Genomic DNA, 27,905 nt, shown 5'->3' on the forward strand with positions numbered 1-27,905 from the left:
GTTTATGAGGAGATTTTCGTTATGTGTTTGAGTTTTAGATATTCTCATAAATTTTGTCTCCTTAATGTGTTCATTCTTAGACCGTATTCTTGATAAAATAAATTCCATGAAATATTTAGGAGCAAATACTAAGAGATACTGTAACCGAAAAACAAGCGAGGAAAACACTCATGAACATGAACACATTTTTAGTAAGATCAGATCTTATTTTAGAGCTAGATAGATCAGATGTTACGTTTTCTCTGTCTTGTTATAGGTCTGTGAAAGTTGGACGATGGAATCTGATAGGTCTGGATCCCGCGTATGAAAAAAAGTTGATTAATAGCAAGCTGAAAATTTGTTAATAGCTTGAGAGTGTCTAGTCGGACAAACTTTGATATATGGGAACACTGAAACAGGGAAAGTTTTAATTGTGGAACAGGTTAAAAATTTGGAACGGTCAGACCACGAAAACGTCACATGTATTTTGTCCGACAGAACTTCCAATTGATTTGTTACCCTTTCATTAAACTCTCATGCAAAAATCAGACTGCTATTTATTACCTGTCATAATTCCTATTATTTGACATATTCTACGTGTTCCACTCATTATAATTCCCATTTGGTGATAAATAGCAGCCTGATTTTTGCATGAGAGTTTAATGAAAGGGTAGCAAATCAATTGGAAGTTCTGTCGGACAAAATACATGTGACGTTTTCGTGGTCTGACCGTTCCAAATTTTTAACCTGTTCCACAATTAAAACTTCCCCTGTTCCAGTGTTCCTATATATCAAAGTTTGTGCGACTAGACAACCTTAAGCTATTAACAAATTTTCAGCTTGCTATTAATCAACTTTTTTTTTCATACGCGGGATCCAGACCTATGAAACATAAAAAAAGAATAGATGCCTGTGAGATACAGAAGGATGCTATTTAATGGGTACAAATAGTTAGCAACGATGAGGATGAGGTGCTTTGGCGTATGAGTAAACAGAAATAATTAGTAAGCATGATCAAAGAAAAGAAAATAGTATGTTTGGTTTATGTGTTGAGATGTGAAATATATGAAGTACCCAGTGGCGGTTTCTCCATAAGTACACATGTGCACGTGAACCCCAAAATTATTTTCACACCAACATTCATATATGTAATATTTATCATTCTATAAATAACATTTTAATCTAACTATACAGTAATTGAAATTCGAAATAACAGATCCAAGGAGTTTATAAGTATCTAATAGGTAACATTTAATTATTTTTATTCTATTTCAAAGGAGAAAGTTCACGGATGCGAGGCCTTAGACAGAACCCCGCGTTCACAGCTCTCACAGTGGTTCCTATACCAATGACTTTTCATACGACAAAATACAACTCACCACCCACCCCGCTACCCGCTATAGCCCACAAGTTTAGATGACCACAGGATCACAAGTTGGATGTGATCTTATGTCATGATCTTTGGTGTTTTCAACGTGCACGGCACACTTATGTTTAAATTTTGCTTTCATGAAGTTCGAATTTCGGAACTATATTAATAATGGAAGGATTTGTGGACGTAAATGTTAGCGTGGAATATTTAAAATCAATTAAATTTTCTTCATTATATTTAGAAGAAAAATTAAAAATGCCGATACCAAATTTGTTAATTAAGAATGTACCAAAGTGCAAACGTCGGGATGATAAATGATTATTTAAAATGGAGATTTGTGTAAAAACTTACAAATTGTGTAGGTGTGAAGCACATATTTGGAGAAGAGGAAGCATAATGAATAAAATAGAAGATACGATTTTAACTATCCAGTTGGAATTCCAGATTGGAATTCTCCAATTATGTACTTGTTACGATGCCAGTGACAACTGCAGAAACAGAACGACGTCTCTCTGCATTGAAACGTATCAAAACTTTCCTTAGAATAGCTATGGGCTAGGATCGATTAACTGCACTCGCAATGTTTTCAATAAAAAAAAATGATTCAAGAAGTTCCAAATTTTACTGAATTTGTTTGTGAATAATTTATGTAAAAAATAACAGGCGACTGACGTTCGTTACAAAACTTGCTTGTAACATTTAAACACTAAATTATAATTTTAAGTCAATAAAATACATTATTTATTGAAATTTTTAATAAGGTCCTTTGATTTTTACAATTTGAAGACACTCAAAAACCTTTACCTACGGAAATAGGGTCTCAAGGTCTTTTTATATGTTAACATTATGTGTGCACCCCCAATATTTTACGCCAGGCGCCGCCACTGGAAGTACCTACTCCAAATCGTATTGGAAGGTAAAGTATAGCGCAAAAGATCAGTGAAAAGACTCGTCTCTAAAGGACCTGAGAAGACGGTTTGCCCACTCATCTGCAGAAATCTTTCACAAAGCAGTTTACAAAGCTACAATAACTGCCATTTGGATCGCCAACCTTCCAAACCTTCGAAGAAGACGGCAATTAAAAGAAACAGAAAAGTCTCTATTTTGATTAACTATTTAGATGGGAAATAAGCCACAATTATAAAATTATTTTTTTAATTTAATTGTGGCTTATTTCTCATCTAAATAGTTAATCATAAAAATGCCAAGGAAATAGCTTCAGAACAACGTCTCTATTTTGGTTGAAATGCTTACATTTTCTTAATTTGCTTGCATTGAAAAATCTTCAAGGCTTATGAAGGACAAGAACTTATCCAGAAATACAATACTGAAAATATACAGAGTTGCAATCAGACCAGTAGTTACGTACGCAGATGAGACAATGTGCCTCACGGAAAAAGATGAAGAACAATTAGGAATATTCGAAAGGAAAATCCTCAGACGGATAATGGGCCCGATAAGAATGGACAACGGAGAAATGAGAAGAAGAATGAACCATGAACTAAGAGACATAATGAAGGGAGAAGATATAGTTAGATTTATTAAAGCACAGATGCTGAGATGGCTGGGACACATAGAGAGAAGGAAAAACGTCTTACTGATTAAGAAGATCACCAGATGGAAACCATAAACTGAAAGACCAAGGGGAAGACTCAGAGAGAGATGGGAGGACCAGGTCATGAGAGATATCAAAATTCTGGAAGTGAGAAACTGGAGGGAACTATGCACATATCGAAATGAGTGGAAGAAAATTGTAGCGAAAGCCAAATCATACAACAACTTTGACAACATACAAGTGGAATGTGTAGTGATTCATCGTAATAAGCGAATCAGAGAGCTCTAAGTAAGAGCGGCAAACATTCCACCCGGAATGAAAAGTCCTGATGATGATGATGATGAACAATTTTCATTCTTTGCACCTCTTATAAGCTAGCTTCAAGACTATAAGTGATTAAGGGAGAGGCCTATTATAATGTCTAAATCGAGTCAATCTTTTCAATCAGTGACACGTTCTTTGTTATTTACGGTCAAATTACACAATAGTTCTCACTTTACCTAACATTGTATATTTACTACCAAATTAGCCTCTAACATCTCGTTTGACATTTTTTGTGAAAGTGGATGTTTCACACAAAAATATTATTCAGTTCCAAGGTACCCGCACGTCGGTACAAACGCGTACTTACATACTTTAAATTTTAACGACCAGTCATGCAGCCATAACAGAAAAAGAAGAGCGATACTAGATAATAGTTCAATTGTTTGATGTACAGTGCCGGACTTCGGGCGTTTTGTGTAATAGGAAATGTGTATTTGTGTGTGTCTATATACTATTTTTATGTTGCCTAAAGTTATATATTTAAATGCTCTAAAGAGGTCCTAAAACTGTTTTCTTGTAATAAGTTTAAATTAAATAATATTTATATGACAGTTGACTTACTTGGTCTTGATCTTGTAGGCATTAGACATGTTTTAAGTGAAATTCTGAGAGGTATTGTTGAATCCTCGGATTAATATCAAATTCTGATTGTTCTTTGTTTATGTAGTTAATTATGGAACATGTCGCACATCCCGTTTTAAACTGAAGCAACCCAAAATATTAACATTTTACAGGTATAGGTACAGATATGTATTTTGTAAATGCAAGGTATCTTTCCTGTCTGTTGTTGGCTTGTGTTTTGGAAATAATAGATTTAAGTGTGTTGGTTGTTTAAATGCTGTAGTGTTATGTTTATTACCTATCTTTTTTAAATTTTTTGATGTCTTTTATGCATTATTCATAGCATAGCTATCTTCAAATCATTTTTATGAGCATTTCCGGATAATTTTTGGGGTTTTGTTATTTTTTTTTTCTTCAATAGTGTGAAATTTTTTTTAAATGAAAGTGAATAGTCATTGTTTGTAAAAAGCTTTTACAGTTATTTTTTATCGCTTACTACCGTTTATTTTACACTTTAGCTACCATTTCCATGGATAAAATTATGAAAGTCTTGCTAATTGAAATATTGGTGAAAAATAATCAGATCAGTGACTAAATTCAGAGCAATATGCAGATATCTCATTATCTGCCAATAATTCAGTTCTAGAATGATGAGAAAAGGTACTATTGTAAGATAATTCATCTTATGTACATAACCCGTAACCTTCGCCATTAAAGTGGCGACTCCACCATTATTCAAACTGGACTAGCGCCATCTGACGGACTTTTTTAATAGGGGTTTGACATTAAAATACGAGACTCGTAGACTAAAAAAAAAAGAATGTGTGTGTACTTTGTACGCACGTAAGAAGTTATACTTCTATTATATGATTTAAACGAAATTAATATACTTTTTATTTATATTTTGTTTAAATATTAAACTAATTTATACTTACTACTTCTCAAACATTTTTATTAGAACAGTGCCAAAAATTAAAATAATAAAAGAATAAAACACACACAAACACATTAAACAAGCCACAAATGATGTCTGAACATTAATTGTCGAAAATTTTTTTAACTAAATACGTATTTTCTGAAAATACTAAATATAATAAATATACTTACAATCATAAAATGTTTAAAAAAAAAACAAAAAAGAAAGTTTCTATTGGGACTCGAACCAGCGCTGATAAGAGCGGTTGGTATTGGAATTCATTCGCCTTCTCCGCTTAGCCACGGACACTATGTGTCATTATTTACGAAGATCGGCTAACTAAACGGATTAAACTTGTGATATTTTGATATTTTGAAAATTGATCAAATTATTTTAATTTTGAATTGAAATGATTTAGAATTGAAAAAATACAACAAAACATAGAGTAAAAAAACAATATATTAGGTGAATATTGATAGAAATTTTGATGGTAATCAAATTATATAAATAAAAGTATTACATACTATGTATTTTGGCAGATCAAATAGGTAGGTTTATACCCATGATATATTAACAATTATTACGTACCTGTTGCTTTTAAAAACTATTTAAAAGTCACTACAATATTATAAACTTTTTTGTTTCTGTCCTCACAACAATAAAACTAATATTTTATACATTTGTTTACCTTTACCTTTACCTCCAAACCACAGCTGCCATATCGGATAATTTTTGACATGTCATTTGAACATCCAATCAGAACAAAGTTATAATGAGCATGCGCCAGGCTGATAGGTTTTAACATATAAAAAAATCACCCTCTATCGCCGGTAAAGAAGTATAACTTCAAAAATAATGTTTTGATATCGATATCTCAAAATCAATTGTTTGTACTTAAGCCGGTTTCATTTCACAGCGACGCGCGACGTAGTGATAATTTAAATATCTGTGGTTTCGTTTTCTGTATACTGGCTCCTGATTCTAATTCAAATTTCGACTCAAAACAAGTCGCGATCAATACGGCGACGTTGAAATGCGACTGTATGAGCCTTGTGGATTTTAGTTGAACTAACGAAATGATGTCATCAAATAGCAACTTATCGAAATTAATTGCAACTTCAAAAAAGTGGTTGATATTATAATTTCGCGTCGAAATTATTGTGACACGGACATGAATGAATGGCCGAAAGCGAGGTTGGGTTTAGTTTAGGAGATGTGTTTTGTTTGTTTCTTGCAAGGAAAACTAAAGCAAAAGGTATTAATATGGCTGGGTTTTATGGAAATTGGCTGGTTTTGGAGGAATGAGATAGAATAGTATTAAATTAGAAATTATACTAATTGAGAATGTTCACAACGTGAATTATCAACTCAATGAAAGATGTAAGGTAATAATCTGGGAAAATTATTATAAAACAAGGAAAATTAGGTACCAGCTATTTTATTGCTTGACATGCTGGAATCAAATCTTAAGATTTCATATATTAGTAATATGGCTATACAAAGTCCGCAGAAAGTGTGCTATTTGGTTTATAAACAAATTAGCGCTCCGAAATCTCTTTTTCAATTATTGCTCTGTAACTCAGAAGATTTTAACGTTAAACCAAAAACACTCTCATAAAAATTCACTGCAATTTAATTCTGCACATAGATATTTTTTTTTCAATTTCCTTCGGCGGAAATTTTCCTCGGAAAATTCGGGTTTTCCAAACAAAATCTTTAATTTTCAACTAAAATTTTAGGGAAGTAACTATTTATCAATAATTAAATAACTTGGTGACATAAATCTTTTTTGTTATGAGTGTCTTGAAGATATGAAAATTTGAATCTAGGTATGTACAAAGAGGACCGGAATAAAAAGGTAATGGTTCAAAGATTGAAATCCTGTTGTTTATAACTCTGTCGAAATGCCGGTCAAATTTGACCAGTTATACCTGGAACCACTCAATTCGATTTTCTTTTCCTCGAAGAAGAAGCCGTGCCCTTTTCAACAGCGTTAACTTAATTTAATTTAATCTGATATTTTCTGAGGGGTTCCATGTGTTTATAAGCCAAAAAATTGTTTCTTTATAACATTCCTGAGACCGCTCAAATAGTCCAATTTCAATTCTGTAAAGTACGTTGAATATGTATAGTGCTTTTTTTATATGAAAATCATAGTTATTCTGGTGTATCATAATCTTTCTAGTTATTATTTCGACCGAAATTTTTTAATTAACATTTTAATTAATGCTAAGCTATTGGTTAGATTGTCGCCGGCCTCCTGATATATAATCTACTAGGTATAAAAAATCTTTTATGTCACCAATTTATTTAATTTTTGATAAATCATTACTTTCCTAAAATTTTAATTGAAAATTGCAGATTTTTTTTGGAAAACTCGGATTTTCCGAGTAAAATTTTTGTTGAAGGAAATCAGAAAAAAAAATAACTTTGTGCAGAACTAAATTGGGGGAAATTTTATTTGAGTCTTTTGGTTTAAAGGAAAAATCTTGGGAGTTACAAAGCACTCATTGAAAAAAGAAGAAGATTTGGGAGTGCTATTTTGTTTATAAATAAAATAACACACTTTCTACGGACTTGTCACACCCCATATTACTAATATATGCGATCTTAGGATTCGATTTTAGCAATAAAATAGCTGGTAAATAACTTTTCCCATTATTGCTAAACTATTGCTAAACTATTGGTTAGATTGTCGCCGGCCTCCTGATAGTATATAATCTACTATAAAAAATCTTTCATGTCATCAATTTATTTAATTATTGATAAATAATTACTTTCCTAAAATTTTAATTGAAAATTGCAGATTTTCTTGGGAAAAATCGGATTTTCCGAGTAACATTTTTGTTGAAGGAAATCTGATAAAAAATAACTTTGTGCAGAACTAAATTGCGGTGAATTTTTATTTGAGTTTTTTTGGTTTAAAGGAAAAATCTTAGGAGTTACAGAGCACTAATTAAATAAAACAAGAAGATTTAGGAATGCTACTTTGTTTATAAATAAAATAACAAACTTTCTGCGGACTTGTCATACCCCATATTACTAATATATGCAATCTTAAGATTCGATTTTAGCAATAAAATTGCTGGTAAGTAACTTTTTCCAAAATGACTTTTTTTCGACAATTTGCCCAGACTATCAACAAACGTTGCGGTGGTTGCATAGCCAGTAAATCCAATAAACAGGAGGACCAACTCAAATTCTGAGCAGTGTCAAAATGATAACGTTAATATTCCCAGTTGGAACTAATATCGAAATGAATAAGAATCGCTGTGAATTGCGACTGTCATGGCGGACTCGAAATTAAATTGCGACATCGAAATGAATTAGAATCAGGCCCCTGGTTACATTGCATCTTTGATAATACTGGTTACACTTTTAAATCTCCTTTTCGTTAAGTAATTCTAAAGCATTTTTGATTCCTATAAATAGAGCTGAAAAAAATGCCACAAAAATAAGATAGTTTATAGTTATTATAGCGGTAAGAATTGTGCACATACTTAGAACATCCTATTTCCTGCGCAAAGATATGAGGGATTTGGTTGAAACATTGTTAAATTAATTTAATTATTTATATGTGGGAGTCTTTGCTACTTTTACTAAATTTTTGTGAGGAAACCTCTAAATCGGTAATATTTTTTACAGTTTTTTTTCGGTTCTGTACGCTGTGAGCTCGTACGTAGAGGGGATATTTACAAATTCGCGAGCGCCAGTAGTGACAAGTCTGTAAACCTTTACCGGAAATTTGACATAAATGTCAAAGTGATTAATTTAAAATTAAAATTAAAAACATTAATTATAAAAAATATTAGTTGGTCAAAGCTGTGGTATATATTTTTAACTTAAATATACTTACGTTTTAAATACTGAATTTAAGTTTTTTTAATGTTCCGTAATATGTAATTATAAATTAATACATTAATCTTAGCGCCATCTACACGATAATTGTGAAAGTATCCATAGTAAGAAATTCATATTTTATCAATAGAACGTCAAAATGATTAGCAAAATCTTAAAAAAATCGACTACAATTTAATTACTTTTTTGCGTTGTAAATATTAAGCGATAACAATTAAATAATAAATTTAAAAATTACCGGTGAAAGTTGAATTAGTAACCGCTAGGAGCGACACCAGCGAAGGTCAGAGTGTATACCATTATTATATTCAATAAATACATCTACAATAAATACGTTTATTGTTTACTATTTTGTTATAAGTTTGTTGCCTTTAAGTTTCTTAGCATAGGCGTCATTTCACGAATTTCATTGGGGTGGCAAAACCTACCGGGGGGTTGGGAGAAAATTTTTGTAAATTTTGATGCAAAATAAAAGGGTTTAACGCAATTTATACACTATTTTTTTTATAACTATACACACTGGCTGTACACATCCTGATTTTCTTTCGATTTTCTACAATATCTGCCTCAACCTTGTGTATCAACCTAGGATTCTACTAGATACAGGTCTAGATCTTATAAATTCAATACAATAATTCAAATCATTAATAGGCTTTTATTTACAATAGTATTTTAGTAAGATTAGAGAAACAATTTATGTTTTAGAGGTGATGAATTCAAATCTAACTTAAATGAAGTCCCTTTTCCGGATATTAAATACATCAATGACACTTTCAATATCGACTGGGATTTTCCTTTCAATGGCTAAAAGCCCCAATGCAGACATTCTTTCCTGGCCGCTAGCGTTTCTGGTGTAGGTTTTTAATCTTCTCGTGCATGAAAAGGTCCTTTCACACCCAGCTGAGTTTAATGGTATCGCGAAAAATAGTCTGAATATTTCAAACGTCATGGGCAAGACATTTTTTAGAGCCTTTTCTACAAAAACTGAAACTGACGATTTTTCTTCAACCGTTTTGTTTCTCATTTCTTTCATGTTATGAAAAATTTTCATTTCGCAGAAAAGTAACTTCTAATCCAAAGAGTAGTATTTTGAAACAAACTTGATGCTTTCCTCCACTACTTCATGTCTCCCCAACAATTGGATCAGGTGGTTAAGTACATCCAAATTGTTTTCCTGCAGCCTATTTTCAATTTCCTGTTCCAGAGTGTCAAGGAGTGGGAAAAAACGGTAGCCTTTAGGTGCTCTTTAACCGTTTCAAATGGAGCTTTAGAGCCTCCGCCAAGTTTAGTTGGGATTTTTCCTCGCCTTGGGAGCTCCACTAGACGAAACCCACATTTTTCAGTAATTTTAGAGCAGTAATCAAACAGCTTGTCGAAGTATTGGTCTGTCCTAAAACTTTCTAGTATCTCAATTGTGCTGTTCTTGACTGATTTCAGAACGTCAAAGGTCAGGCTGACTGATTGTAGTGTTTTTGACAGTATTTCACGTTGTGATAAGACCTGTTTCAAGAGAAGAAGATTGAAGACAAAGTTGAACTCTTCCATGCTGCTTTTTTGCAAAGCGGTGCATTGACCACCAGTGTCTGGGTCAGTGTTTTCGATTTCTTCTAGAGTCGAAATTGTAGCTTCGAAGTTCTCCAGCAATGAACGTACAGCTTAGACTCGGCAGGCCCATCCCGTGCCACTTAACGACTTTAAAGTCATTGTCACTCCAACAAAATCTTTTGAGCTGACTTGAGTTTTTTCGAAAATAGCGTGACGTTTTGTTAATTTTCCAATAAAGTTGTAAATACTTTGAAGTACAAAGTTAATTTTTTGAATAAAAAATAACTCTACCACACCAAAAAGCCTGAAACTTTGATTTTTATACATAATTTATTTATAAAATTTAGTTTTATGGGTCAATCTTTGGGGTGGCAAAATAGGAGGGTACAAAACTTGGGGTGGCAGCTGCCACCCCTTGCCCCCCCTCAATTACGCCTATGTTTCTTAGTTTTACAAAGTATTTTTGTGTTAGCAGTTTTCTTCGTGACACGGACACCTCTTCTGTTTAACAAATTTTCACAATTTTTTCTTTATGTAGTTGGTAATATTTCTCATACCTTTGGTTCCCTACTTTAATTGTTTCGTTTTTAATCAGCCTTCTGGAATTTATTTTCACCTATTTTTGTTTCCATTATTCTGTTTTCGACGTCTCTTGTGGTTGTTAAGCATTTTGTTTTATTATGATTCTTTTTTTTGTCTTCTTCTTTTTGTGTTTCTTTTTCTTCTTCTTTTTCTTTTTCCTATTCTTCTCCTCCTACTTCTTCTTCTTCTTTCTTTGGGTAATACTCGTTAATCTCCGGCAGTTGGTCGTAAGACCTTTGTACCATACCTTGTTTTTTCCATTAAGCGCTAATAAGTTCTGTTAGTGTAAGAGCTAGTGAACCCTCCGACTAACGGTCGTCCTGTAAGGCTAGAAATTTTTCTAGTGATAATTCATAGCACACTAAGGCTAAAAACCATGACCTGGCAGGCCTCAGTGGTGCACGTGTATCTACCAGGTGAATTGAAAAGTGCAAATTTAGGGGGTAAAATAAAATTTCTCCTGTAAGGTTTAAATTTAAGTATGTGTTTGAGTAAGTCATTCAGAAGAAATGTGTACAATGACAGGCGATTCTGAAGAGCATAAGACCTTGCCAGGCGAGGGGAAAGATTAGGGGTTTTTCCTAAAATTATTCTTTTTGCATCGAGCAAATTTTTTTTAGGTTTTTTGAATCATTCCAAACAGAAAACGTCTTTAGTGGTTTTTCTCTTAAGTTAATAGTTTTTGTTATATAAGTGATTGAAAATTTTGAAAATTGCGAAATCGGCCATTTTTAACCCTAAATCGGATATTTATCTAAAAATTTCAATGTTGCCAAGATACGTAGATATTCTTTAAACATTGATTGATGAAATCCCGAAGAGTTTTTTGCAATAAAATATCGAAAACCCCTTTGTTTTTTTAATTGCTAATCAAGCAGGTGCGACACTGTAGTATAAGTGAGGACGTTTGAGTTTGCATAAATTCATTATCTCGAGAATGGGCAAATTTCAAGAGAAATCCTCAGACAGGTCGATTTTTATTTTTAAATTAGGACTTTTTGGCATATATATAATACTAGTGACGTCATCCATCTGAGCGTGATGACGTAATCGATGATTTTTTTAAATGAGAGTAGGGGTTGTGTGATAGCTCATTTGAAAAGTTATTGAATTTTCTATTCACTAATATAAACATTAACATAATTATTTATACAGGGTGTACAAAAATTTTTTTTTATTAAATTAACTTTGATTAAATTTGACAAATAGAAGAAAAATTTTTTTGTACACCCTGTATAAATAATTATGTTAATGTTTATATTACTGAATAGAGAATTAAATAACCTTTCAAATGAGCTATCACACAACCCCTACTCTTATTTAAAATAATCATCGATTACGTCATCACGCCCAGATGGATGACGTCACTAGTATTATATATATGCCAAAAAGTCCTAATTCAAAAATAAAAATCGACCTGTTTGAGGATTTCTCTTGAAATTTGCCCATTCTCGAGATAATGAATTTATGCAAACTCAAACGTCCTCACTTATACTACAGTGTCGCACACGCTTGATTAGCAATTAAAAAAACAAAGGGGTTTTCGTTATTTTATTGCAAAAAACTCTTCGGGATTTCATCAATCAATGTTTAAAGAATATCCACGTACCTTGGTAACATTGAAATTATTAGATAAATGTCCGATTTAGGGTTAAAAATGTCCGATTTCTCAATTTTCAAAATTTTCAATCGCTCATATAACAAAAACTATCAACTTAAGAGAAAAATCACTAAAGACGTTTTCTGTTTGAAATGATTCAAAAAACCTAAAAAAAATTTGTTCGATGCAAAAAGAATACTTTTAGGAAAAACCCTCAATCTTTCCTCTCGCCTGGCAAGGTCTTATGCTCTTCAGAATCGCCTGTCATTGTACACATTTCTTCTAAATGACTTACTCAAACACATACTTAAATTTAATCCTTACAGGAGAAAGTTTATTTTACCCCCTAAATTTGCACTTTTCGATTCACCTGGTAGATACACGTGCACCGCTGAGGCCTGCCAGGTCATGGTTTTTAGCCTTGGTGTGCTATGAATTATCACTAGAAAAATTTTTAGCCTTACAGGACGACCGTTAGTCGGAGGGTTCACTAGCTCTTAGACTATGTGGCCTCAACGAAGATCAGGAATTTCCCTATTAGTACTTTTAGAATCTGTCTTGATTAAATTCTCAGTTGAGCAGTAAATTTCTGTCTCACATCACTTAGCACATATCAAAAATATCGACTAACACAGGCAACCAAATAACGTTTACAAGCGTTGAAAAGACGTCATAATTATCACCAAACCACGTCAGTTTGTCACATTTTTTAGACGTCGAATGTCACGTGAATATGTTCCACCATAACTGACGTCATTTTTATCACGTTTTAGATACGTGATATCAAAAACGTAGTTTTTATGTCGTTTTTTTAGATTATTTTTCATTTTATGGATTTAAAAATACACAATAATAATTATTCGTATGGGCATTATTGGTATTGCAATTTTTCATTTAACTGCTTTAAATTTAGCTTATAGTCTAAAAGTAAAAATGAAATGTAAGACTTTATAAAAAAATGCATAGAAATACGATAAAATTACAAATACCATCAATGCAACATTATCAAATTTTAACTTTTTATACAGGTATACTTACTGTGTCAAAACTGAAACAGCATATAAACTAATAAATAATTTATTAACAAATTATCCAGCATAATATCTTAATTTAACGTAACGTTGTCCATTAAATCAAAAAGAATCGTGAACAACATATAATAATTAGTTCATTAACAGAAAATAAACACCAAAACACCAAAAGTCTTATTTTAGCAGACAAAGCACCTAAACAATAAATGAAGTTTGGAGTCATTTCAATATACAACATTAACATTATAAGTATTAACTCTTTAAGCTCCTCCCATTTTTGTGACGTCAGACTTGGGCTGTCTGAAATGAAAACGTGTTTTTAAACATATTTTAACGTCATTAATCTTACCTATTTAAAATCACCTACAAAAGACGTTTATACGACGTAATGTTCAAACACGTGTATATATTCAACCAAAAACTGACGTTTCCTCGACGTTATTGACGTCACTTGGTTGCCTGGGAAATTAGTCTAAATACCACTACATACACGCACACAGTCCAAAAGTACGGACCTGTCAGCGACGAAAATAACAACCGTTCGTAATACATGCAGATTCATATCTGATACCATAGTATTTTCTTTCATACCAAATCAAGATGTAAATTTTGTACCAAATAAAGATTTCCTGTGTCGTTTAGTACCAGAATTACAATTGCTGGTACCTAGAGGACAATAGTGGTTTATTTGCCGCACTGTTCGTACTAACCTTATTATAGTTAAACGTGAGTTACGGCTACTGTGGGTTGGCTTCAAAGCGACGTGGAGCTATTGAGAATTGCTGGTGGTTTCTGTGACAGTGAAATGCTCAATATAAAGTTTTGTTTTGAAATTTACGTATAACGTAGCAATTTCTTATAATTACTAATTGAAGATCTAAGTGGAAGAAAGGAGTATGTTGCAAAGCCTACCTTTTGACATATGGGCAGTTAAAGTTTTTAATCCTCTACTTTTATCATGAAAATATTGTTTGTGTTATTTGGCTTTATTTATATTGCTATAAGCATTTCTTAACTTATAATGTTGATAATTTGTTTTTATTTTTAGTATTTTTTCTGTACATATACAAAATAAATAAAAACTGTACATACCACCTTCTTCCATTAATTTTAATTTGTATAACTATCCTTTATCTGAATGGACGAAGGGGGTATGTTGCATGAAATATTACTCTATAACCAGATTTACAGAAATGTATGTAATTGAACACAAAATATTCTTCTTCATGTGCCGTGTTCGATTATTGAGCGTTGGCTGTCAAATTGGATATAGTAATTTTGTTGATTGCAGTTCGGAAAAGGGATGCAGAGGATCTGTTAAACCATTCTCACATGTTTCTATGCCTTGACGGTCTTTTTCAACCTGGCCCTTCTTCTTCCGTCTACCTTGCCTTGTATTATTAAATGGAGTATATTATACAGAGTGAGTTTTATGTATGGAAAGCCTCAATTATCTCGGAAACGGCTTGCACGAATTTTTATGGATTTTGGTTAGTAAGGGTTTTCTAATGCGGACGATATTATGGTGGTAATTACATTGTTGTCAGATCTTCCGTTTTTCTGGAAATCTAATGAACATTCTTATTTCAAATGGAATACCCTATATATTTTTTTCGTTTTGAATTCCTTTAAATGCCATAATTTCGGAGTTATTGCTACATTCATTTAAAAAAAATTTAAACAAATTATAAAAGTCAATTTTTTCGGCCCGGGTAGACACTATTTTGAGTTCTTTTGATCATTGGAAACAAACAATGACTTTTGTAATTTTTCTCTAAAGTTAATCGTTTTCGAGTTATAAACAACTTAAACCTTAAAAAAAACGAGAAATATTTCATACCTCCCTCTTCCATTCATGAATCGTATTTTATATGTTACATACCACCTTCATCCACTAGAATATCTCTTTTTAGAGGTACAGAATAAGTATCATAATAATATGATAGTGAAGTTACATACCACCTTCATTCACTGGGAAACTCAAAATTTTAGAAAATGTGACATACCCCCTTCTTGCACTTAGGTATTCAATTGATTACTAGAAGATAGTTATTATTATATTATCGTACGCCCTTGTGGCATTGTCAGAACATAGTGATACTAAATATTCTTCATGGAAGGCTTCATATAGAGATTTTCACACCAGAGGCTTCGTTTGCCTTTGTTATCATCCACACTTTGCTACCATATATCACAATGGATCGTATGATTGTTTTATACAGTTGTATGTTTGTATGTCTTGTTAGTTGTTTCGATTTTATAAGGTTTTGAAGGGCATAAAGACATCTGTTACCGGCTTGTATCCTATTGTTTATTTCCTGTGATCCGTTATTGTCTTCAGTTATTGTTATTCCAAGATACTTAAATTCATTGACACGATGTTCTGTCCGATTCTATCTCTGTTTCGGTATTGCGACTCATATGAATTTTAGTTTTGTTTTCATTGTTTAAGAGCCCATACTCCCTGGTTCCTTCTTGACCCTGAAGAAAGTCTACTTTATCTTTAATGTGGGGTTTCCTATTACTCGATATCGTCTGGCAATGCCAACAGTAAGTTTGGTCCTCGACAGAATACTGTAACTGGTTCTTCGATTCTTGTATTTCTAATTATGTGTTCCAGAGCTAAATTGGAGAGTTATGGTGAAAGTTCATTTTCCTGTTTTATATACATACCACTTCCCTTCTTCCATTTCATTAATTCTGCTTCATCTCTATTGTATTCATTTTTATCCATTTCCCACTGTTGTTTAATACCGATTCTAGATTACTACACAAACTATTATAATTCACAATCATCTTATTTGCAGTATTAAGTGCCTCTTCAAGTGAACATTTTAGATACTCTGTTAAGTATATCTACTTGGTTTTTCTCTTTTATGCTCTTGTTTCCTCTGTTTCAGTTTTTTACAGTTGGCTTCCATCCTCTTCTTTTCATGTAGATTTAGCTTCCTTCCATCCGATGTACCGATATCATACCTACAGAGTAACTTCTTTAACGTAGGGTCTCAAAATGGTCCCTTTTTATGGTCCGTTATTATGAAGTTGCGAATTGCACTAAAAATTTAAAAGCTTCCCTTGTCAGCTCTGGATATTGGTGTTTATTTTTATCCAAAATACGTCGACACTTTGCGAATAAAATTCTATCTTAAGCATGCCATCAGCAGCTAAATCTTGAAGACATTCTTTCATTTTTTTGTTGACATCAGTCAGATCTACTGATGTTTCCAACAAAGAGTTTAGAATCCATCTACGCCTATTGTCAGCTTCAGAGTGCAACTCTGGAGAGTATGTCAAAAGTTGCTCTTGCAAATTATGCAAGCTCTGTATAATCCAAGTAATGTGAGCCGATACTTCAAAACTTTGTTTTGTTGCATTATCTTCATCAATCTTCTAAACACATGGAAAAGACAGACATTTTGTTTTGCAGAGAGGTTGACCACAAACGAAGTTTTGCGTGAAGTGATTTTACGTTATCTTTAGCTGTTCAAATATTGTCTTCTCTTCCTTGAAGGTTCTTGTTCAAATTGTTAAGGTGATTAAAAAGATCTGCCAAAATGCTAATTTCAACAGCCAATAGGGTCAGAAAAACCGTAAGCATATTTAGATTTTGCATCTTGTAAGAAAATTAACAATTTCAGCTCTCAGTTCCAGAACTCTTATCAATACCTTTCTTTTAGATAGCCAACTGACCTATGTGTGATAAAGGAGATTTTGACAAGGCGAGTCCATATCTTCACAAACGGTTCTGAATAGCCGGGATTGCAAAGCTTTATGTTTGATAGAATTTACAATTTTTATTGGCTCCTTGAGCACGTTATTTATATCAGAAAGTACTACCTTAGAGCCTGTCAATGAAGAATTCAGTGTGTCTAGGATACGTTTGGCATTATCGATTTTATTTTGTAATGAGCCCGCTATTTTTGCCATTGATAGCTTCAACGTCATCTCTAGAAATAGCGATATATTTTTCCCAATCAACATTGTAGTTGCAAGTGCTTCCTAAAAACATATCGTACAAATACTGGCCAGTAGTGTTTGCAGGAAGTGCTTTGAAAAATAAGATTTCTTCCATGATATTGTCATCTGCTTCAAAGCTCACAAATACTGCAAACTGTGCATAGTCGGAAACACCTGTAAATTTGTCAAATTGCAAAGCAAAATGTTGGCTGTTCTTTAATTTTTGGCCCGCGTGAATAAAAGATAAATGTACCAAAATAGGAACAAATTATTACCTAACTTATGTAGTTTTTAATTAAATTATTTCTTTGGCTTGCTATGACACCATCGGGTCGCCAGAATATTTCAACCTGTAAATTGGTCGCAAAATCAAAAGAATTGAAAAACACTGCTATAGACAATAACCATGCTTTTGACTTTGAAAATGTTCAGAATTCAGAAAAAGGACATAACTAAAACAAAATATGTATCAAGATGTCCAATATACCTATGTGTCACAACTTAATAGATTGAGTTGTCCGTAAATACACCACTCGGCAGATACCTATTTTAAATACGACCCTGACGCAGTCGCAGATTTGAAGTATCCGGCATCTTCTTTTATGGTAAAATAGCCCTTTTGCACTCCATTGCAAACTATGTAATCTCGCGTATACTATTGCATTTTTTTTTTCAATTTGAGTCTTTATCCTATACGTATTTCGTGGTTTGCCACTTATCAGGGAGGACTTGTGAATACTCAAATTATCTAGTTCTAATTTGTTCTTAATATATATTCTAATTTTATAAAGTTCTTTAGAATAATTTTTATTAGTTTATACATTTCCTACACATTTTTATCACGTATTACCTTTACAGCCTGATGAACTTTGTACTAAAAAACCAAAAAAGACAATAAATATTAAATCATAGACATAGACAATGATCAAAAAGACTGACACCATATATTTTTTGTTTAAAAGGCTGTTTTTGAGACGATAGTGATATGTTGAATGGTGGTGATAGTGTTCGTGACAGACCCGAGCGGTCGATATTCGAGTTATCCGAAAAAGAAAGTAACGTACAGTTCGAGGATTTTTATTAAACCGAATTTGTTTTTTGAACAGGTCGAGCCTGGGGAGACTATCGCCACCACAAAAGAAGGTAAGATTTTTTTATTTCATGCTCTCTAGTTTAGTTTTCTTTTTTAATGTTATTTTTGTCACTTATTTTATTTTTCTGCTATCTGCAACTTCGGTTGCTTGTCGGAAAAGAACCAACTTTCAATAACTACACTCTGGACCAAAATTAACCGGCCACCTTAAAAATTGGCCATTTTTGATGTCTTATATCTACTAAACTTGTTGTCCGATTTAAGTGATTTTTTTAATATGTTATAGCCTTATTTATTGATAATATGGTTATAACAATATTTTTGCTAAAAATGTAAATCTTCATTGTATACCGGGTGTACGAATCAAACTGTGTTTTTTTCTTAAAGTTTGCATCACCCTGTGGTATATTCTAGCATGTGTAGAATACTGAAATTAAAACCTAACTATAACCTCATGCTTTCTTAACATTCTGTTGTTTGATTAATTCGCTTATGTTGGATAATAAAAAAGTTAGGTGCTTTAACAACTAGACATGTTTTTTTATCAATACAGGGTGTTTTTAAAAAATTTTGGCCAAGTTTTGGGGTAATTCTGCGTGAAAAAATAATGAAAGTTTGCTTTATAAACTTATGTCCGCAAATGCTTCGTTTCCGAGATAAGGAGTGTTGAAGTTTTTCTGACAAACTGACCATTTATTTATTCCTTTAAAACCGGTTGAGACATGCACATGAAATTTGGTGGGTTTTAATACGTAGTTATTGGACATTTTTTGGCATACAATTAAGTATTAAGCATTTAATATTCACCATTGGCGCGCATACGGGTAATATGATGGTTCATGTTACCCGTAGGCGCGCCAATGGTGAACATTAAATTCTTAATTGTATGTCAAAAAATATGCAATAACTACATCATAAAACCCACCAAATTGCATTTGCATATCTCAACCGGTTTTAAAGCAATAAATAAATCGTCAGTTTGTCAGAAAAATTTCAACATCCCCAATCTTGGAAACGAAGCATTTGCAGACATAAGTTTATAAAGCAAACTGTCATTATTTTTTCATGCAGAATTACCCCTTAAACTTTGCCAAAATTTTTTAAAATCACCCTGTATTGATAAAAAACATGTCTAATTGTTAAAGCACCTAATTTTTTTATTATCCAACATAAGCAAATCAATCAAACAACAAAATGTTGAGAAAGCATGAGGCTATAGTTAGGTTTTAATTTAAGTATACTACAAATGCTAGAATTTTCCCCAGGGTGATGCAAACTTTAAGAAAAAAACATAGTTTGATTCGTACACCCGGTATACAATGAAAATTTACCTGCTTAGCAACAATATTATTATAACGATATTGTCAAGTAATAAGGCTATAACATATTACAAAAATCACTTAAATCGGACAACAGGTTTAGGAGATATAAGACATCAAAAATGGCCCATTTTTAAGGTGGCCGGTTAATTTTTGGCCCAGAGTGTATTTCTTTGCTTGTATTGGAGCTACAACGATAAACTAATCGTTATTTTTTTACAAGCTACATTTTTTATAAGAATAATCTTTTGGATAAAATGCATACTTTTTGAACAATCCGCACAAAACCTTTTGAAAAAGTGTTTTTTGTTTGTTAAAAATTGACATTTTGCCTTGCGAATAAGTCGAAAAGTATTGGCGTTCATATTCATTTCTGGTGTTACTTTCAATAAAACAGTTTTTACTCTTGAGGGGGCAGAGAACAAGGAATCCTTCGGCGCTTTAATCAATGGAATCGTTATGCTCAGACCAATGGTGAATACTTTGAATAAATACTTCATTTATACCCACAGTGTCATTTCGTACCTTTTCATTTGAACAACTTTGTATAACCAAAATTTTGTGCAAATCGGTGCAGGCTCAGAAAATTATACAGTTACTCTGTATTTTAGCTACATTGACTTGACTATACCGCTTTATTTTAAATGCTTTTTCAAGAGTAATGTGTGTTGCCTAGTAATCAGGCAAACTTTCGCCATTTACCACTTACCTCTATACTACTACCACCTCTACCTTTAGTTAATCCAGTTTGCTTAAAAAAGCCATGCACAAATTAATTGCTGTTATTAATTTTATTGCTACTATTGACCTCTTCATTGCGACTAATGAAAGTTCTGTCTTAATATTACATTAATTATATTAAGCCAATTAATTGCAGTTATAGATACTAGGTATATACAAGGAAACAAAACAGAAAATTAAGTCTGAGTTTGGTTTTATTGTAACAACACGATCTTTAACTGGGTATTAAAATGAGTTAAAAATTATTAATATTTATTTATAATGTGATTGTATTGTTATGGCTGCATTTAACTGCCATATTAACAGAATACGATACTTTTATTTTATTTTATTAAAATAAGATCCTGTATACTATTACAATGATCTTAATTTTGCCTAATACCTTTAAAGTCACACCATCTTCTATTTATACTTCCATCTGTTTTCTTGTATTGTCTTTGAACAACTCATTGATGTATCTGTCCTTCCCTTTAATTTTTTGTTAGTATTCAACACTAATTTCTCATTTTTATCTTTCAGTATTCCCGGTTTTTCTTTTCTATTATTGTGAGTTAATTCATTAATTTTTTTGTATGTTTTAAAACAATCATGTCCTTTCTGGTATTCTTCTACCTCTCTCTCCTTTGGCGCTACAGCCCAAGTCGGGCCCGGGCCTCCCCCAGCATCCGCCTCCAAGTATCTCTGTTTCTGACTACTCTCCTCCAGTTGTCCACCCTTGATATCTCTTCAACATCGGTTCTCACTTCGTTTATCCCGCTATTTCTTGGCCTTCCTACTGGCCGACGTCCCACCATAGTTCCGCTAAGCGTTCTACTCGGTGTTCTACTAGGTTCTGTCGTTATCCATTCTTATAAACTGACCTACCCCCCGCAATCTTTGTATTTTTGCGTAATTTGCCATAGAGGGTTCTCTGTAATATTGGTATAACTGCTAAGAGTTGAACCTTATTCTCCATATACAATTGTCGCAAATGGGTCTCAGTATTCTCTTTCATATCTTTCTTTAAAAAGTATAGGGCTGTGACTAAAAGTGCCCGCTGTGACTCTTTGAACTAGACCACAAACACTAATCTGTCATTATGTGGTTCTACCATATGGCCAGACAGGCGACAATTTATAAGATCTGGTGTTTAAAAACTGCAAAGGCATTTTACCTGAATAGGGATATATTTCGTTTCTTAAAACTTAACAGGCCCTTCTCTGCATATGGTTTGTATATTAGGAACGAAACACATGTGAATTTTAAACAACCAATATTATTTCGTTTAGAAAGGAAAGTTAATATTTAAAAGTAGCAATTAAAAAAATAGTAAAATAGTAATTGAAGCGTGTCGCCACAGGGCTTTTCATCGATTGTTATTTGTTTCGAGCTTCTGTCATATGTTGTATAACCTGTGTATAATATTAATATACACGGATTATACCACATATGACAGAAGCTCGAAACAAATGACTGTGAATGAAAAGCCCTATTAAAGGCTTATTGTCTTCTCAGTCATGATCCATGTTTCTACACCAAATGTTGCTATTGGCCGTATGATGGTTTTTAATATATTTTAAACTTTACTTCCCTATGGATGTCTTTGGATCCAAATACCTGCGACAGAGAGAAGTATGCTTTGTTAGTAAACATTATCCGTTTCCGTATTTCTTCTGCCTGGCTGCCATTCTCAGTTATCTGTACACCCAAGTATGTGAGCTATTCTACTACTTCTATATTAGCGTCGTCTATTGAATTCTATCTCAGTGTAGTGTTATTTTAACCATTCTTCGTTCGATTGCTTAGTTTTGTGTTTTATTTGTTTATCCACTTTTTTGTATCTGGCTTTGTTTTTATATTGACGTCTTTTTTTCCATCAAATCTAAAATTTCTTCCGTCGTCCATTATTTCTTTTTGTAACTGGTTGATATCCGAATTTCTTTTAGATTTTTCTCTATTTCTGTCTTTATTAATAACCATGTTGTATCCACTTCAGTATTTTGTTCCAATAGTTTCAATATTATTTTCTCTGAAATTCCATTAATGACACTTTTTGATGTACAGATTTAAGGTTTTAATGTCGAAAGTACTAAACCAGTGGAAACGTAAATGCCACGGTATGGGTATAGACCTCGGAGAGGTTTGTTTATATACCTTACAATTTGCTGATGACCAAGTGACCAAGTGATCATAGCTAATGATAAAGACGACCTACAGTATATGGCAAGAATACTAAAGGAGGAATATGAACAGTGGGGCTTGGAAATTAATGTGGAAAAAACTAAATACCTACCCATAGGAGCTGAGTTATCCAATATCGAACTAGAGGATAATGAACAAATCACATCCTGTAGTGAATACACGTACCTGGGAGTAATATTCGATAGAACGGGAAAAGACGATGAGGATATAAAGAAAAGGGTAACACAAGCTAGAAGAACAATTGGCTGCCTAAATGGAATACTTTGGAGCTCCGAAATAGGAATACAGCGAAAATACAATATCTATGAAACACTTATTAAAAGCAGCCTACTTTACGGAGCAGAAACTTGGAGAATAACCGAGAACAACAGAAAAAAATTAGAAGCTGTAGAAATGGATGTGTTTAGAAGATCGTTAGGTATATCCCGTAGGGAAAGAGTTCGAAATGAGGAAGTAAGACGACGAATTGGAATAGATGGCTACTTAACAACAGACATTGAGAGGAAATAGTTGATTTGGTATGGTCATGCTCAAAGAATGGAAGACACAAGATTGCCCAAAAAGATCATGCAGTGGGTACCACCAAACCGCAAAAAACGAGGAAGACCCAAAAAGACATGGAAAGAAGGGGTAACCAAAGCAATGAGTGCAAGGGATATTAGAGATGGCCAATGGGATGATAGAAGGACGTGGAAGTTAGGCATCGGACAACGTCGAAAGACGTTCTAAAACCGATACATATATATGTCGATGATACCATGCAGTGCCGGTTTATGCACTGGGCGCTTGGGCGGGTGCCTATGGGCCCATAAGGACCCGTTCCTTTTATAAATAAAAATGTACAGTCCGCTAAATAATCTACATATTTTCCAAAATAGAAAAAACGATGACAAAATACCTACGATTTCGAAATGGCCTGATTTTAAGACTGATGACTTTACAAAAACTATGAACTTTTAAACCTTAGATTCCTTAAATTGATTCCTTAGAACATTGTAAAAAAATGTATCTATAAGAAGACAAAGCTTGTTATACCAGATTAAATGAAAGCAACTTTTATAGAGGCAAACTAACCAAGTGCTAAAGCTGTTTATTGTTATCCGTGCAAATTATTTTCAATTGAAAAAATAGTTTAACTGATTTTGGATTGGCCCACTAGAAACATTTGAATAGTTTGTTCAAATCTTACGAAGAAAGTAAATTTCATCTGAACTCTATGGTTACATTAATAACAAGATCATCAATAATTTGAGTTATAGACCCTGCATTGAAAGAGCAAGTAGAACGCGAAGCTGACTATTGGATAGACGTCCTAAGAAGAGTTGTTGTCACTGCTAAATTACTTGCTTCTCAAGCACTAGCTTTCCGTTGATCCAATGATGATTTAACGAGTCGTCATAAAGGAAATTGTATACTTGGCTAAATTTGACTACTTCTTAGCTGAGCATTTAAAACGGAATGCGAATAAATGAAAGGATTCAGTTAGTTATTTGTCTCACCAAATTTGCAATGAGTTCTTGGAAGTAATAAAATCAAAACTTGTAGAAATTTTTGGCGCTGTAAATGCTTTAAATAAAAACTAGAGATCCATCAAACCTATTTTTTCCAGTTAAGCAATAACAGAGACGAAAAATTAGCAATTAAAAATGAAGCCAAGACATTGCAGAATAAAATGGATACCTTTGAGACAGCCCCATTGACAGTGATTTGAACAAAAACATTGGAACGAGTTAATGCAACAAGCAAAACGTGATGAAACTGTGGACTTGTGTCAATTGGACTAGAATTAATGACACCTGTTTCTAGATTTGTTGGAGACGTTAGAAATATGTTAAGCGAAATTGAGTAGAAGCCAAAAATATTTTTTACGAAGACGACGATATCTCAAACATATTCTATACAACTGACCTTCAAAAAAACAAAGAAGGGAAAACATTTTTTTAAGAAGCAGGTGAAAGTGAAACAATTAAAGGAGCAAGAAAGATTTGAAATTGAAGTATTTAATGTTATAGGCCACAATATTGCTCAAGATCTTTTAAAAATAATTAACTGCTACAAAGATGTTACATCAGCTGTTAGATGTTTTTGTGCGCTAGATAAAGAAGCAGTCAAGACGTCAATTGATACTTTATGTGTGAAATATAAAAAGATGTTGATGAAACCAAAGACAACTTGCATAATGAAATTACTCACTCTATAACATTATGCCAAAAGTTAAATAACCATTTATAAAATTTAGTGTCATCCAGAACGTAAAGATTGTAAAGGCAACGATTCCCAATATTTTACCTTTACTGCAAGTTTATTTCACGATACCAACTTCTAATGCGTCAGGCAAGCGGTCTTTTTCGGCTTTAAAAAGAATAAAAATATATTTAACGCCAAATTAGGGTCAAGAAAATGTAGAAAATTAAGACAAAATTGTTATAAGTATGAATTTTTTAGAATATATTTTTTTGTTCGTCATGTGTTGTTTTGTGTAAATTTCTGTTTTTTTTTGTATTTTTAAATGTATTTTTTTGGAATATTTTTTACGTTTGCTATTCTTCTTGTTTGGTTTAAAAAAGTATGGATTTTACAATAAATGTGTTTTCTTGTTAAAAATTGACAACGAATAGCAATTAAGGGGGCCCCTAAATATTCAGCGCCCAGGGCCCGAAGTTAGGTTAATTCGGCACTGATACCATGTATCAAATATTATGTAACAGCCTCGTATTTACAATATCTAAATATTTATAACTTTATTATAACATCCGGACCTACCTTCGATTGCTTAGAATTGATTTATTAATATTCGACCAATATTATCAGCGTTACTATATCTAAGCCTTCTCACGCTTTCTTTTTAAACGTCCCAATCAAGATAAAAACCAAATATAGTTTTGTTGTATGCTCTTGTGTAGGTGATTTACTGTTATTTTCACTCGGTTAATTTTTTTTGTGCACGTTTTCAAATGTTGATTTAACTCCTACACATTCGTATTGAAAAACGATCTGGGTTCAAACTTGTAAACTATACCTATATCTTTATAATTAGTTAAAAATATGGCATAATATATTGATTTCTGTGCTTATTGGAAGTCTTGCAATATTCTTCCTGAAGTTTATTAACAAGGGAAAGACCATGTCATAGAGATTCCGGACAAGGGTATTTTTTTCTATTCGAAATAGACTGGAAAAAATATTGGGATATTCGCTTCGTAAATTTGAGTAAATTTTGAAGCTCGATTACTTTTAAATGGCTTAACCGATTTTGATAAATAAACACACGTTTGGAAGGTATTGACAAACAGTGTCTGATGCAGTCAATCCAGTCAATCTTATCCACATATGATATCTCAAGATATTTGAGGATTTAGTGAGATTGAAAAACCGTTTCTCCCGCAGGAAATGGATTTTGTCACACTATTTCCACAGATATAAGGTCCTCCTAGAGTCCTCCTATAAACTTTCAGTAATTTGCGCAATTCGTATTTGTAAATTTTGAGTAATTGTCGTAGAACCAAAATTTTCAAAATTTTTTCAGTTTTTCCACTATACTCAACTGAGCCATGTATATGTCCGATCGTGACCAGTTAGTCACTATTTGAAAGTTGAACTCAAGTGCTACCGATTTAGTGTATTTACAGTTTTCCTATATCTCTTTGAACTTGAGATACATTCACCCAAAAAATTTGCTCTATCTTACTTACCTAGTGCTATAGTTGTCTTATGGGTGGTCAAAAGTCACAAACGACACCGGTTCTGAAAAAAATCAGATCGATGTAACTTTTCCAAACACACACATACCCGCTTATCCACATCCACAAACATTTTCCCCTTTTTATACAGAAATTGAGTCAAATTTCTGAGCTCGGTAACTTTTGAATGATATAACCGATCTTAAAAATTACACATGAGTTGGAAATGTAATGTTCAGTACTGTCAGAAACCGCAGAGGTCGGACTTAAATTTTCAAAATTTTTGGGAGTCTTGGGGACGAGAATGAAAAACAGGCCCCAAACGGGGAGGGCTGTAAAACCCACACTCTTGGATCGAAATGAATGGTTGACATATGGATTGGCGGATCTTTTTGTAAACTTTAAAATGAAATAGGGCCCTTTTTTTGGCGTAGGGATGTGGCGACCCTACCGCCCAAAGATGTTTATTCTTTGCAGTCAGCCCAAGGTAGCAAGTTGATAATTTTCTACGACCCCGGTAGAAGATAGATCTGCTAACTTAAGCAAGCCTTGATTTTCTCTACACTCCCATACCCAGGAGAAGTCATGTCCTAACCAAACTTTCCATCAAATTCGTACCTATCCACATCACATCCTAACCCACTACCAATACGCACTGGCCCGCGCGGTAGTGAAATGGCTAAACCCCCCTCTTCTATTTATGTATGGAAAATTCAGTAAATGAACGGCCCTCAGTGCCCGGCGACTCCACTACCTCTGACCAAGGTAGGGGTCGGAAGAAAGACGGAGTAGAGGGTGCTAAGAATCCCCGGCTAAAATTAGGCTACCAGAGACGACAACCCATGCATATTGCTTCATATAATGTGAGAACAATGTTATCAGAGTCTAAATTGTTAGAAATGGAGGAAGAGCTAAAATCAATAAAGTGGGACGTAATTGGTCTCAGTGAAGTTAGAAGAAGAGGAGAAGAACAATATACTCTTAAATCTGGCCACTTATTCCATTTCAAAGGAGAAGACGATTCATCGAATGGTGGAGTTGGATTCATCGTACACGAACGACATGTAACAAACATATTAAAAATAGAAAGTGTAAGCTCGAGAGTTATCACTCTAATCTTAAAGTTGAATTCGAGGTATAAATTAAAATTGATACAAGTGTATGCACCAACGACAAGCCACTCTGATGAAGAGATTGAAATCTTTTTTGAAGATATTAGAACAGCCATGAAAAGTACTAAGACGTTTTATACTCTGATAACAGGTGATTTTAATGCCAAGCTTGGAATGAAAGAAGACCAAAGTGAAACTGCACTAGGAAATTACGGCTATGGAGACAGAAATGAAAGAGGGACCATGCTTGTAGATTTTTTACACCAAGAAAATCTTTTTTCTATGAACTCGTTCTTCCAAAAAAAGCCCCAAAGAAAGTGGACGTGGAAAAGTCCAGACGGTTTCACAAAGAAGGAAATAGATTTTATCATTGCTGATAAGAAAGAACCTGTACAATATGTATCCGTTTTAAACAGATTTACAATTTGAAGCGATCACAGATTGATTCGAGCAAAAATTCTGTTCAATTTAAAGAATGAACGAACAAAAATGATAAAAT

General features: G+C 33.2%; 1 protein-coding gene across 4 annotated transcripts in view; it reads left to right on the top strand.

Moving 5' to 3' along the window:
• Positions 1-27,905, top strand: part of LOC114328063 (serine/arginine repetitive matrix protein 1) — a 404,720-nt gene that overhangs the window by 204,804 nt on the left and 172,011 nt on the right. For 2 of the 4 annotated variants that reach the window (XM_050656312.1, XM_050656313.1), the window contains exon 3: positions 18,387-18,423. In XM_050656312.1, the coding sequence (XP_050512269.1) occupies positions 18,387-18,423 (37 nt within the window). Of the gene's footprint in view, positions 1-18,138; positions 18,424-27,905 lie in introns of those variants that run through there. The other 2 variants (XM_050656311.1, XM_028276811.2) reach the window with 2 other exon arrangements.

Source organism: Diabrotica virgifera, chromosome 7 (assembly GCF_917563875.1).
Source record: "Diabrotica virgifera virgifera chromosome 7, PGI_DIABVI_V3a".
Classification (NCBI taxonomy): Eukaryota; Metazoa; Arthropoda; class Insecta; order Coleoptera; family Chrysomelidae; genus Diabrotica; species Diabrotica virgifera.